The 14,934-nt window shown below is 41.3% G+C and overlaps 1 protein-coding gene across 1 annotated transcript in view; it reads right to left on the reverse strand.

Annotated features, from left to right (window-relative positions):
- Positions 1-14,934, reverse strand: part of ascc3 (activating signal cointegrator 1 complex subunit 3) — a 161,421-nt gene that overhangs the window by 21,951 nt on the left and 124,536 nt on the right. The window contains exons 29-36 of the mRNA XM_069656234.1: positions 14,760-14,880; positions 13,924-14,066; positions 10,119-10,256; positions 9,635-9,755; positions 9,014-9,146; positions 8,690-8,815; positions 1,938-2,049; positions 1,699-1,833 (exon numbers count right to left, since the gene is read on the reverse strand). Of these exons, the coding sequence (XP_069512335.1) occupies positions 1,699-1,833; positions 1,938-2,049; positions 8,690-8,815; positions 9,014-9,146; positions 9,635-9,755; positions 10,119-10,256; positions 13,924-14,066; positions 14,760-14,880 (1,029 nt within the window). The remainder of the gene's footprint in view (positions 1-1,698; positions 1,834-1,937; positions 2,050-8,689; positions 8,816-9,013; positions 9,147-9,634; positions 9,756-10,118; positions 10,257-13,923; positions 14,067-14,759; positions 14,881-14,934) is intronic.

Genomic DNA, 14,934 nt, shown 5'->3' on the forward strand with positions numbered 1-14,934 from the left:
GTTTTTCAGACATCTTTCCCTCTAAGACAAAACCTTTTCAACAGACGTGATGATGAAATGAAATGATGAAATATTGTTGACTTGTGAATATGTTTTCAGAAGTCAATAGTGGACTCGGAAGATTTTTCTCCTACAGTGATTAAATGCAGTATGAATCATTACACACAGAAACATAAGCCACTTAGAAGCAGTCGTAAAAAGAGGTGTAATCTTCTGCCCTCAATAAAAGGTGTGAAACCACTACGTCTAGTGTTGCCCCCACCAATCAGAAGCCAGAGTGTGGATGACCGTGCCGCGTGGGTGCAGAAGGTCAGTCCCTGAAAGGATGGGGGCGACAGGTCGCACTAAAGCCCCAGAATGAGGAGAGTTAATGAAGCTCAGATAAAGGTGCTAATTTAGTAGGAGGGACGAGGCTGTTGTTGTGAATGTGTGTGTAACCAGCATCTTTTATTGTTAATTTCTATTTCAAGAAGAGAAGAATATAGCAACGTACGTCTTGTGTCACTGATCACATATTGTCAGTATATGCAGTGTTTGCACCTTTTTACTTAAACTGCGGTAAAGTGCTTCAGTTACAGCAGCAATGTCTTGGGGGCAGATACGCCTGATCAAAGTACATCCACTATAAGTTCTTGTTGTTTCCACTGACAGCCTCAGATTGTTATTCTAACGCCGGGGACACACCTCATGCGGAAGCGCCGCAAATAGCTGCGATTAGCCGCGAAGCGGAGCCAGTTTCCTTTGGGCGCCTATGTTAACCAATTGTGTCGTTCACACCAGACGCGCCGCGGTGCGCACCTCCGCGGCCGGCTTGCGCCCTGCAGCGATCGTTTCGGCGTCTGGTCTATTTTTTGCTCGAGCTGCAAGCGATCGCGTCAATCCTGGCAGGAAGTCACACATGAAACAACGAGAGAATCCGGTCAATTTTCTAAATTAATACAATTTTCTAAATAAAACACCGCGATTGACAAATGCAACGTTTTATTTGTGTGCTTTTATATATTTGTCGGTATCTAAACAGAGCGCGAGAGAGATGAAGATACACACACACACACACACACACACACACAAGAAAGAGAGAGACACAAAGTGGGCTGGCTATAGGGGGTGGGGGCAGGGTGTCAAAACACACACGCAAACAGAGAGAGAGAGCAAGAGAGAGAGAGCATGATGAAAATACAGCTCCAAATGTGAGTAAACGACAGCTGAGGAGCAGAGGGGCTTGTCGACCAGCGCGGAAAAATGGACAGTCCGGTGTGTCCCCAGCGTAAGTGTCTGACAACATTACAGAAAGGATCCCTACAGAGATAGACCTTTTTGTTACAGAGGAAGATGATAAGAACTAACTATAATGACAGAAACCATGTTTGAGAAAAATGTATTTGACGTGTATTTTGATTTTATAGTTTGACTCATGTCCCATCTGTTAACATGGAGGAGGCAGGCTTTATGAGCTATACTGCAGCCAGTCAGCAGGGGGCGATAGAGAGGGTTTGGCTTCACTTTTAGGGAGCTGTCATGTCGGCCATCTTTTTATACAGTCTGTGGTCAGAACAGAATGACCTCAGCTTAACTTGTCATTGCAGATCCGCATTAATCCTGTAGGTGTATAAGGAAAAGAGCGGTGGCGCTGATAACATGGATTTGCTAACTGGTGACAGAACAAAGGACACTGTATGCTGATGGTGTGAAGCTCACCGTCAGAACGGAAAGCAGCTCCGGGATGGGCAGCTCAGCTCTGAGTCGTTCTTTAAACATGCGGACGGTCTGATGCCTCAGGTAGTAATAGGAGGAGATACGACCGTAAGTCAGCGGCTCGATGGTCCGATCATCCTGGAGATTGTGAAAAGGAAAGAAAAAAATACTTGATGTCATGTTGCACAAATGTTTGTCATTTATAGAAAACCAACTTCCTACAACACAATCTACACACACACCTCTTTTATCTCTATGCAGTAGGAGCACTCCAGGTCCCGCAGGCTTCTCTCCACCAGGCCGGACAGGTATTTATTTATGGACTCGTGGCTGATGTCTTCGAGGCTGTAATAACTGAACAACACAGGAAATGGAGCGTGATTACAAAATAAAAGCAGAATCAATGACCTTATGTTTGAACACTGAGCACATTCTGAGAACTTGTGCTGTTTTACACGCTTCATGGTCGCGTTAATCTCCCTCTGTCCTGCATGACTTTTGAATAAGGAGACTCAGGAAGATTTAAATACTGTTGGACACATTAAGTATGTGATGAGTGAGGATTCAGGGAGTTAAAGGTTGACTTCTACTGCTTGAATCATAACTCCACACTCACTGTGTTAACATGCACAGTACAGAGTTTCATGGTTAAATACACGTACAGTAACAGTCACGTACCGGCTATAGAAACCTTGTGTCTTTAAGGCTGGATAACACCATCATTGACAAGAACAACAGTATTTTAGAGCAAATTTTCACTGAGGCAATGTAGAGAGAATTTAAATCAGAGGAAGCTGTCATGAGTTTAAATATCTATATTATATCTATCTATCTATCTATCTATCTGTGGTTTGCAGATGATTATAAGGTAAGAGCTGATGAAGAAAATATATCTCCTTTATGTGAACTTATTGTGTGCTTGGAGAGCTTTTGGGATTGACTTGTTATCATAGATAGTGTATAAAAAGTGATCAAAGCCACTGTGATGATGCCCATTGGTTTGCTGAATATAATTTCAAGCCCTGAGTTTTTGTCATTTTGGTCATCGCCATCTTTCTTTTGTTGAGACAAAAATTAATTTTAGGATGAGATGGTGGATACAGATTGTTACGACTCTAACCTGGTTGACAGGTTGCAACCATAGACTGTATAAAAATATGGCCGACATGACAGCTCCCTAAAAGTGAAGCCAAAGCCTCTCTATCGCCCCCTGCTGACTGGCTGCAGTATAGGTCATAAAGCCTGCCTCCTCCATGTTAACAGATGGGACATGAGTCAAACTATAAAATCAAGTCACATACATTTTTCTCATGTCATTATAGTTAGTTCTTATCATGCTGATTTATGTCCAAGTGTTCATTTTTCTGACAAGTTTACTTTTAATTAGTTATTTGATGCTATAAAAAGGGGGTGTGGCCTCATGATTGACAGCTCTGTAGACAAATCTGGCCTTTCGCCCAATGACAGCTGGGATAGGCTCCAGCAACCCTGAACAGGATAAGCGGTATAGACAATGGATGGATGGATGGATGGATGGGACCTTGATTTACAAATATAACATCAAGATTTGTTGAAAAATTCTTGAAACGAGAAACTTAGACCATAAACTCATTAGGAAAATGTTTAATGAAGTGATAGATCAAGTTAGAAGTAGGCTCCTTTTGTCATGGACTCATTTATAATCAGACCTGTTTCTGCAAATGGAGTCGCCCCCTGCTGGACATTAGGAAGAATGCAGGTATTAGATACTTCTGCATTGGCTTTACTTTTAAAAAAATAGGCTGTCTACTTCTTATATACAGTCCATGATCAGTACATAAACAGAATTGCTGATGCACACTGCAGACTAAAGTTAAAACATGCACACAAGGATATTATGAACCAAAGTTCAATGTAAACCCAGATAAGACTCAAACATATAGTCGCTGGTTGAAGTTCTGTGCACGCCGTTGTCTTGCCAGCAAATGATTCCCAGCTTCAACTGTTAGTGGCTAAAATGATTTCCATGCCCCGCTCTGCTGAGTAAAGAGTTCCCACATGAGGCTCAGCAGAAGTGCAATCAAACACAATCTTCATTAGCTAATAATGCCAATATTTGTGCAAGGTGTGTGCAGGGCACATGAAAGAGCAAAGGAAGCAGGCATGGTTTCATTAAAGATTGGAGGAACAGATGCTGAAAACCCTGAAGGTAAGTTTGCAACAAGGGTGGAAGACAGTTCATTTCTCGTGGTTATTTGTGTTAGTTTGGTGCCACCTGGTCGACATATTTCTTTCTTTCATCGGAAAATGAACACAAGAACTGCAACGTCATCACTGTATAAACACAAAGCCTTCCTTTTGTTCACTTCAGAAAGTGGAAAGCTACAAATCAGCTATGAGAAACATGTACAAGTCTTTACATTGCATCTGAACAGTAAATACTCTTTGGACAAAACTGGTTCGTGGCCCCTTTTTATAATACTTCTATGAAGTGATTTTTAGATGTTTTAACCATAACAGTAACTTTATTGATCCCCAAAGGGAAATTCACTTGTCTGGCATCTCATCTACCATTTACTAAAGAATGAAAAAGTCTGATGGCTGTGGGTACAAAAGATCTTCTATGGATGATGTTTTTCAAATCTTATCAACAATTAAAGGAAGAGTTTCCTGTTCTTTGATCACACTTTAATCCTTTCCAAGTCAGGTGTTATTTAAACTCAATTTCTTTCTACGACAGTGGCAGAAATGTATTTATTAATTTCATACCGTAAATGAACAATTGCTATCAAACACTTCCGCCATCACAGTCTATTTGAGAATAAACAATCAGGAAGCTAAAGAAGTGAATGATTTTCAGCCTTATCTTAATGTGTTGAATGAAAATGTGTGAAAAGTGAATTTGGAGGTTCAAAGGAGTTCAACTGAATTTTTGGATGAATTTACATATTCATATTCTTTTAATACGAGAATCCTTTGCTGGCACGACTGCCTGTAACCCACGCTCTGCCAGGCCTTTTGAAACCTACTGGTCACTGGTATACAGTATAGCGTATTATATAGTGTGTTATATTGTAATATTCTATATGTATATGTTCATAATGTACATTATTACGATATTGTTATTGTTACCATGCCACACGCTATACTATATTATACTATAATTGCAATCATTACAGTTATTCTACCGTTACGCACTTTAGACTGCACCTTACATTGTACCATATCATAAACCTTAGAGCTCATACCATACTGTATTACTTCATCCTGCATACCGTGTCACTTTATCCCACAACTGTCACTTTAACTTGTCACTTACTCCTACTTGTATAACAGTTTTATACACCTTGCATTTTTATATGTATCCCTTGTATTTTTTATTTATCTATCTATTCTTATTTATTTACTTTTTATACTGTATTCACTGACTTACTATTTTGTCTTGGTACTGCTGTAACACCCAAATTTTCCCCCAGGGGATCAACAAAGGATTATCTTATCTTATCTTTACTGCCCCTGTCTTTGGATGTTTGTTTTAAGGTCTATCCTCTATTATTTGTTGAACTTTTGAACGCTCTTTAATCAATTGCCCCAAAAATGGTTGAATTTGAGCAGAAAGTTTGTTAACAGTCCATTCATACTGCTGCTTGTGCCAAATCAATAAATACTAGTGACCCAATGTTATTGGAAGCCACGCAAACCCGTGTGATCCCACTGGTCTCCACTGTGTTTCAATGTGACTTTTTTTCTGCAGGACTAAAGATGTTTTTCTGGCCTTTCTTTTCTTGGGAAATGCAACATTTGTCAAAATCCAGTGGTGTCACCAGCTTTTTGCATATTTTAAAGTAACATACTTTTTTGATGTGAAAATGTTTCTTCATCTCCAAAAATGTGTACAAAAACGGAGTACTCTGAGAGCCAGGAGGATCAACAAACAAGAGCTTAGACTGAATACATTGAAGAAGTGGACCTGAGGGGAGCCTAAAGTTGTGCAGAAAACTAAAAAAAGGAGAGACAGCAGGAATGAATGCCACTGCATCAGTTAACAGGTGGAGGAGGAATATTAGATCAGGGTAATTTTGTATCTGTCTGCATAATGCATACGAACCAGAGCCCACTGTGACGAATGACCCACTTCTCATATACATTCAAACCAACAATATCTTCATGGTCGTTACACACAATCATTTATCGTGCAGCCGGGAGCAGAGAGGAGGAATCACAGCCTCACTGCTGGTCTGAGAGCAGCAGTTTGGATGGCTGATGGTTGTATTTAATGTGCGTTTAATGTTAAGTATTTCTTTTATTCCCATCGCTCCACATGTTAACAGCACGCAGCTCTGAGATGTGTTTATTACCCATCACATTTCACAGGTCTCTACCGATAGCAGGGCCTGTCTGATTAAGTCATGGCCATTAGCATCATCACCATTAGGCTCCTGATGGCGCAGGGAGGCGGCCTGCAGACGTTTACGACACCCATGGGACCCTGCGTCTGCCTGTGTGTGTGTCTGTGTGTGTGTTATGGGAATCAAAGCCTGAACGCAGTGCTGATAGATTAGCTGTTCAGATATAAAACACAGCTGCATGGAGATAACGCTGTCAGGGGATCTGGGCATTCAGAGGCAAAATTTAAGACTTCAAATATTCTTCCATGTGACATGAATCTGAATATCCGTGTGCTGATGTTACACTGTTAGTTAAAGAGCATGCAATAAAGACAAAATATGTTTGTCATACTGGAAGCACACTCTGTTTTGATTTAATGCAAGGCCTGAGGGTCTGTCAGTGCAAGTATCATAATACACAGAATACTGTCAGATCATGATGCCATTGGAAGGCCCTTTGTGGAGGTTTTCTAGGCATATCCACCTCTGAGAAAACCTTGGATAGACCCAGAACATAGTGGAGGGAATAAACATACAATCTGAAGTAGTAGTGGTTTGGGATCACCAAAGTGGAGCCGAGGGGAGGAGTTAGAAAAATGGGAAACTAGTCTACTTTGTTTCGATCCCGGACAACAAATAAGCACCAGGAACAGGATGGATGGATTTCAGAGCGTGGATGGATTAGAGTTTAAATTAATTTAGACTCTTTGAGCACTTTAATGCTTTTAAACAGATTTCCTCAGAGCATTGCATCTTTGGGCGAGGGACAACATTTTTGGCGTCCGTGTTATCGTTTGTAGTCCGAGAAGTATTGACTAGAAGTCAACAGACTGGTTGACTTTACTGCTGTTTAATGACGCTTTATGCTTGATGTCAACTAGTCGCTTATCACAGTTGTCATGCTCCAGCGCCTGTTGGAGAAAAGGAGTGCGGTGCAATCTGTGTTCGCAGATGAAGCAGTCACCAAAGCTGGAGGAACAGTTGATTCCAGTGCTGCAGCATTTGGCCAATACTACCGAAACAATGTGTGGAGAGTTGAATGAGGGGTTAACTTTCGTCTCTCCAATGATTTTCAACATGATCAGCAGCGCTCTGCGCGTCGAAACACCCGTTGGAAACGCGGTTAAGAATTAATCCAATGAGTGGCCCGAATCCAGCCCCATTGTGGCCTGAAGGCTGGATCCACAGTTCAGGCATCTTCATCTCAGAGAGGCTGCCCAGAGCACGTCAACAGCCAGCTACAAGATGAGGGAGAGCCGCTTTCAGCAACAGCGGACTCCGCTTCATGAAATTACACTAAAATGTAAAAGTTGATCTTATGTTGAAAAGAAATCTAGGAAAGAGATAAAATAGTTAAATAAAAATAACATAGGCCGATTAGTCTTAAGTTATATCGATAACTTAACCTATAACTAATAAGTTATTTTTACATAGCCTACTTTTTTTTATGACAATCACTTTCCCAGACTTTATTCAACGTAACAGCGTTTACATTTCACAGAGTAGTCAGCCACTTATCATCATTTTAAAGTTTCCTTTATTGGGTTGTGTTCTAAAATGTGTGGCTGCCGTAAACTTAGTTATTTAAGTTAGTTTAAGTTATTTAATTCTAGGTGAGGCTGTCCAAAGCCAGGATGCGGCTGATTATGTAGGTGAGCCTGCGACGGGGAAAAAGCTTGAGCAGATTTTGAGCTGCAGGTTTCAGCCCACACTTTCAGAGCGAGAGAGGAAAACTAGCACTACTTCACAATCTTATTGTTGCACACATTCATGCAGCTGAGTTGCAACCTGTTGTTGTTTCTAATGCTTATAAATAATATGCGTGTAAACTGTCAGCAGCACATGCATTAAGTTCTGCAAATACATATTGTTGTAAATAACAATCAGGTCGTAGATGTTGTTTCTCAACTGCCTTTTGGCATCCGAAGTTGCAGTCAGACTGTAAAAATCAGCAGTGGAATGAAGAGGTAAGTCATGGCCTGAATATCAGATATCTGTTATCAAGATATTTGCTGGTTACAATAAAGGCCCAAATGTTTTTTAGCTGAAGTATATAAATTGTGGACATTGTGTTTTTTTTTAAGATAATTTTTTGGCTTTTGCCTTTTTTGTAGAGGAGAGTGGATAGAGTCCGAAATGAGGGAAGGAGAGTGGGGACGACATGCAGCAAAGGGCCGAGGGTCAGAGCTAAACCAGTGCCCCAGGACGTTTAGTTTACCTGGTCCATACCTGCCAAAATATCACAATAAACTTTGTCCAAGCCTTTACTTCAACACACTCCTAAGAGCATTAAACCCCTGCTAATGTTTTGTTTCATAATCAAAAGAGATTAACTTCTAGATTGAATCAAACAAGATCAGCGTCAGGTTTCACAGACCTGTTCTGGTCCAATCCTTCTGCGAGGCCTCAGAAAGGCCTAAATGGTAAATGCGGGCTGACAGCCGTGCAAATACCAACAGGCTGGAATGTTCTGGATCGTTCTCCGTCTACACAGCAGATGTGTGAGCGAAGAACTCCTCTAACCAGGTTGTGGGTGTAGGCCAAGAATGTGTGCATGTGTCTCTTCTTTAGTTTTGATGTGCATGAACTGTATGTAATGATATGTGGTGTGAGCAGGTTCTGCTAACCTCGGGTTCATCACCAGCCGTCTGAAGAAGTAGGTCCAGGTGATGTAGTCCATGGCGTCCTGTTTGGATGAGATGGTTCCGGCAGCGATCTCAGCGTTCAGATGGTCAGACAGCACACTGAGCAGGCTGAGGACGCAGACAACAATCAAAATGAGATCACTTACTCAGAGATTGTCTTTTTAAAAACATCTGACATCAGGGCACAGCTGGATTTAGAACTTCAATGTTTTTTTTATAACAGAAATACAGCTGTTGGACCAAACAGATTAGCTGGTTAATGATGGAGATGATGTTAAATACTATGACGACAGACGTGACTGTTACCTGGACTCGACGGGGAACGGCTCGTAGAGGAACTTCTTGTAGAAATCCTTCTTGATGTCGTGGACGAGGATGACTGCTTTGCCCTGGTCGTCAAACTGAGGCCGACCTGCTCGCCCCATCATCTGCAGAACATCTACACACGCAGCACATGTATAACATACCATTATATGGATGGAAATGAGGCAAAAGATCAACACAACGGCAAAGATATGCACAGGCCTTTTGAATCCAAAGTCCTAATTAGTTTTTACAGTTGTTCTTTCGTTCTGTGAATTTAATTTACAGACAGAAAACATGTTCATTGTGTTTTTTCAGTTTGTGTCAAATTCTGTGAAACTGACACCAATTTGCATTTTGTATTCTTCAGTTAATCAGGTATTGTGATGTATTGTTATATGATTGTCTTGCAATATATCAATTATCGCAGACTTGCTGTGTCGTGATACTATCGTTATCGTGGGCCACCTATCACGTATCATATCGTGAGTTACCCTGCGATTCCCAGCCCTAATCGAATTATTTAAAATAGGAGTTATCCTTTACAGCTTCATGAAGGGTTAGGTGTGTTCGTCTGTTCTGCTGACATAGATTCAAACTCCGCCTGGATAGCACTGAGTGTACCTGTAATGGGGTAGTCCACATAGCGTCTGGATTTTCCGTCAAAGTATTCAGTTCCTTTGACGACCACCAGGTGAGCGGGGAAGTTCACCCCCCAGGCCAGAGTACTGGTGGCAATCAACACCTGAGAAATAAGACAAAAAATTAAAAAATATTTCACGTATCTTTTTCTTACAGTCATAATATTGACACAATCAGGGTGGATGACAGAGTGGTTAAAAAAATACATAAAGTAATTAAAATACTGTTATTGTGTTGGATGTGTGGCCCACATGCCCATAAAGAAGTAAAGGAAATATGGCTGCTAAATGATTTCTTACAAATTCTCCTGATTTGATGTTAAAATGCAGAAACAGATCTGATACTTAGATCAAAGACAAAGTGTTAGCATCTCTTCAATTACAACAAAACACTTGATTTAAAGGTAACACACACTGTTAAAGGGTAAGAAGTCCGTACAGGTGTGGTGTACAGTATGAGGTCGCACCTGGATCTTGCAGTTGACAAACAGCTCCTCCACAGTCTTTCTGTCTCTCTCGTGCAGACCTGCATGGTGCATGCCGATCCCAAAGGCCAGTGTTAGCTTCAGGTTTGAATCCCTCACTGTGGCGATGATAGCCTCTATCTGCGGACAAACCAGAGCACAGATGAATCCGATAGCTGACTGAGAGGTGTCCTGTACAAAGAAACGGCTGAAGGCTGACCTGCCAAACCATGTCACTGTCATTGTCAATACTGACCCCAAGATTCAAGAAAGAAAGATGCAAAAGCAGGTAAAGACTCTGAAAGGGTGATCAAAGCTGAATTAACTTCAGCATAATGCAACAGTTATTCGTATCTATTTTCTAAACGCTCCATGCAGCGCTTACCAGAAGTTTTAGAGCCCCACTTTTACAAGGAGAGTTTTGGTAGAGCATCAGCTGTTGTCTATCAGCCTTAGCATGCTATTAAGCCATCTCAATGGGCCGTGCTTCGGGTCAAACTTTGTACTGACATTGTCAGGGGGTGTCTGTGGAAACACTTTAACATTTTAGACAGCATCACCTGAATGTGTTGATTACTGAAACGAGACAAAAACAGAGTGACGACGAGGCGTTCAGCAGCCACTGCAGATTCAGGCTGTGTGAGTCATAATTACTGCTATAGAGTGTTAATCACTGTGTATATGTGTCGACACTCGGCTACAGAAAATACCTGATTGAAGTAACGGTTCTTAAGTGTGCATCTGTTGGCTGTGCCTGCCCTGTATAAATGAGCCCAAGCTGCAGGTGTTCAGGAATTATCAACAGGTCAGAGCTGCAGGAGTAAACTGAGGCTCACTGTAGAATTTGCTTCAGTCCTCATTATTTATTCTTTGTATTAAAAAAATCCAATATGAAGATAAAGAAAAGGGAAAAAAGCATTTTTAAAGTAAAAAGAAACCCTACAGAAACAGACAAAAATTCTCTATAAAATCTGTTCTTAGTTCATTTTTTCACTCAAAAGTTTAGAGTACTTCATGAAGAGTGTCCATATCAAACAAAAAATATATTAGTGTCATTAGAACCTATGATTCAAGCTGCAGTATATGCTGCAAATATTATTAAAAAAAAAGAGTCTTTGAGGTAATAATAAGTAAGAGAATGGATGGAAAAAAGGGAAATCCGAGCCCTGAGAGAAGGAGTCGGGGGTTCAGGCAGCAGCACAGGGAAGAAAGAGCTGTCAGGTCGAAGAGGGGATTTGTGGCAGTGGGTGACCCCCGGGGAGAGTTAAGCAGCTAGTGCCAGAAGCCTGTCAGTCAAACAGCAGGGAGCTAAGCTGCTACACGGGCCAGCGCAGAGAAGCAGCAGGCAGCGGCCGGCAGCAGCATATATCAGAGGAACACACACAGAGGAGGGGAGGCTCTGCGCACACATATAGAAACAGGGCCTATATATAAGAAGGTACATATTTACACTGAGGCGAAGCATCTGCAAGGACTTTGTAACGGCTCCATATGAATCATTCTAAAACTTTAACACACTATTGTTGCATTGATAAGTTACGCCAGGTAAACTTTTAGTAAACTTATTTTAACAATTATTGTCAGGAAGGGATTTTTCCAGAGGCCTTTGGTCATCTCTAAAAATTTAAATGAAAGATTACGCATCACTTCTTCTAGAATATCATCCCTCAGCCTGCAGGAAGCTATAAAACAATAGTTCTTTGTGCCATACAGCATCATTACGGATTTATAACTCAGTGGGACACTAATGAAGGCTCAAAACGCTTCAATATCTTGTTTGGTTTAAGAAATGACAATACAGTGTAAAAAACACATTTATATCATATGAGTGTAATAAGACAGATTGAAACATACTTAATGAAACTACAGAATTTAAGTTTTTGTTTTTTGGTTATGGCAGTGACTCTATACAAGAAGATGATGTCACCACAACTGTGGCATTTTGGTAGTTGCCATCTTGTTTTTTTCCCCATTTGAACAATAGGATGCAGCTGGAGAGGAGCAAGGGGACAGCAAATGATAAGTTATCAGCTAATGCTAATGCTAGCTAATCATGCAATTAGCATTTAATCTCCCAATACAAAGTTTTTTCTTTGGCTGTGTTCGAAATGGCATACTTTGTACTACATACTGCATACTGCGTTCGGCGGGAGTCTGTAGTACGGAGCTGTTCAAATGTATTTTGCAGTATGCTACACCAGGCACCAGTTTCCAGTTTTGGAAAGCAGGATTTAACAATAGTCTGTCAATAGCAAAAAGCTGCTTCTTTAGCTATAACGCCCCCTTCTGCTCTTCTGCTGCCGTCTGCCATTTCAACTGCCGTTGTGACGTTCCAGCCCTTTGCATTGTAGGATATCGGACAATTTGCATTGTCCCATGCATACTGGGAGTTTTTTCCGAAACAGTACGACATCCGGGTATTTTTGGCATACTGCACATTTTGCTTTTGTTTGCATACTGCATAACACATACTGCATACTGGGTTTGGCGGTAGTCTGTAGTACAGATTTTGGATTTTGGCCAAATCAGTGCGTACTGCTAGTATTCTTATTTTGTGTGCAAGGTTGACATTTCTGCTCGAGTATGGCACAAGTACAGAAGCCCTGAGAGGAAAGTGAGAAAAGAAAAACTTCTTTCTTGGATCATTTCTCAAATACACTTTTCATCATCTCTGAAAAAAGGTGAAACAAAGCTTCATTAGGTGAAAAAAGGTTTGCCAGGATCATATGTCTATGTTAGGTTGTTGTTAGCTTGTAAGCAGGATAGCTCATAGCTCGGCAGTATATTTAATCTGCATGTTGGTCTAAATACAGAATAACAATGACAGAACAACTGGCAAGCCTTGGTGAGGGTGAATACTATTTATAAGACAAGACAATATTAAATATCTAATGCAGACTATAACTATTCAGTAAATGACAATGTGGTAGAAGAGGTGCATAATAATTACACATGTTTTATTAAAACATGTAACCAGTTCAGAGCCCCTCCCCCTAAATGCCTGTTAGAAATGTATGTTGAGGGAGGCTCTCTTGGGTCTGGGTATCCCAGTGTTGTAAGATTATTAGCATACTTTTCAAATGAGTCATTGGCTTCCATCTTGAACTGATTCAAAGGTATACACAGAAAATATGGAGGATGACCCAGACTTTTCTTCAGTTGGGTTGAATTCCATCTGTAATTACACTTAAACCAGCACTTTCACAGAGAAATGGAGCATCAGCACAAGTTGACAAAACGAGGAGGAGGGAGAGCAAAAGGAGAGGGGCATGGCAGAGAAGGCAACACGTGAAGAAACATGTCTGCTAACATTTGTACAAACTGCATCAGTTCTCTACAATCATGGTTACAGAAGAGTCCTGGAATCTGAAATCTGCTGCCTTTCACAGAGCTTACACATAGTCCAATGTTACAGAGTTTGCAGATGGACAGATAGCCTTAAGCCAATAACCGCTAACTGTTGCTAAATGACACTGTTAGCTCTGTTAGCCATGCAGCTATAGGTCCTACTAGCTGGTAACGTTCTAGCACTGGAGCTTTAAACAGCAGACAGGAGGAGGTGTTTCAGGGGTCAGGACAGAGTGAGAAATGCTGGCAGGGAGCAGTGCCTGAACTAGCTCACGGCAGCTACAGTCAGGGATAACAGAAAAGCTCTCTGTCCATCAGGAAGCTACATAAATCAACGAGAACTGAAGACGAGGAGCTGCGTTGGGCTCTGAGCACTACACCAAAATGAGGGTGACATCCTGTTACACAAACAGATCTCACACGCTGTTTTCACAACTGTGTGCACACATAGTTAGCGTACCTCTCTCTCGTCCTGGTGCAGCCACTGTTTGGGGTTGTCCTCTGTGGCCAGGAAGGCGATGAGGTCCAGGGCAGTCAGTCGAGTTTGCCGCCGAGAAGAAACAAAAATCAGCACTGGCTTGGCTGGGGAGTGGCTGCGTATCGCTGTAAAGATAAGTTTTAAATGTGTTTTTAAATTGTGTAATGTAACGGAAGGTGCAGCCTACATGCATATATCAAAAAGATAAGGCTCATGTTATCTCACGATTTCTTCGTTGACAATAAAGCCAATTTTTTACCTGAAATTCGCTCTCTTTTTTAAGCCACCAGACTGCATTAAAAAATACAGTAATTTTACCTGCCAAACACGGGAGCTGCTGGTCTGAAGCTGCCTCAGTCGGTAAGTTTGTTATGTGTGAACAAATATTGTGTTTGATCCAAACTCACCATTTAAGCACCAGAGTGACACAAAAACACAAACCATCTAACTGACTGAGGAGGCAGTAGACCTTTAACTCCAGTATTCTGCAAAATATAATGACTGTTTTTGTCAATGGAGTCTGGTGGCTTTGAAGAGAGCGATGTTACAGCTGTTTCAGATTTTTAAAATGCATATCTTTTTTACAAAAAAAGGTCTGTCCGTGGCAAAAACAAGTACTTTTAGTGTACCCTCTATGATTGGGCACATTCCCCTGCAGGAATTAAGATGCAGCCATCACAGGCAGTTTCACATCTGCCAGCTGGAGCATTTCCAGAAGAGCCTATGTCAAAATAGCACCCAGGTTAAAAAGAAAATACTATTCAGAAGAAGTTTTTCAGTTTTTCCCACAGCCTGATGTACACTGATGTTGAACTTACCTTGGAAGGTGGGCTTGTTCATGCTGGCCATGCGGGGGCAGTAGTGTTGTCCAGGGAAACCATGAATGTGAACTTCAAGTGGCACGGGGCGAACAGATGGGCGGAAGTTAAACAAACCCACCTTTCACAAAGCGAAGAGGGGGAGGGGAGGGACAGAAAGAGGAGAGGAGATTTA

This window comes from Semicossyphus pulcher, unplaced genomic scaffold (assembly GCF_022749685.1).
Source record: "Semicossyphus pulcher isolate SPU_LCO1_2020_fin unplaced genomic scaffold, fSemPul1.0.p SCAF_9, whole genome shotgun sequence".
Lineage (NCBI taxonomy): Eukaryota > Metazoa > Chordata > Actinopteri > Labriformes > Labridae > Semicossyphus > Semicossyphus pulcher.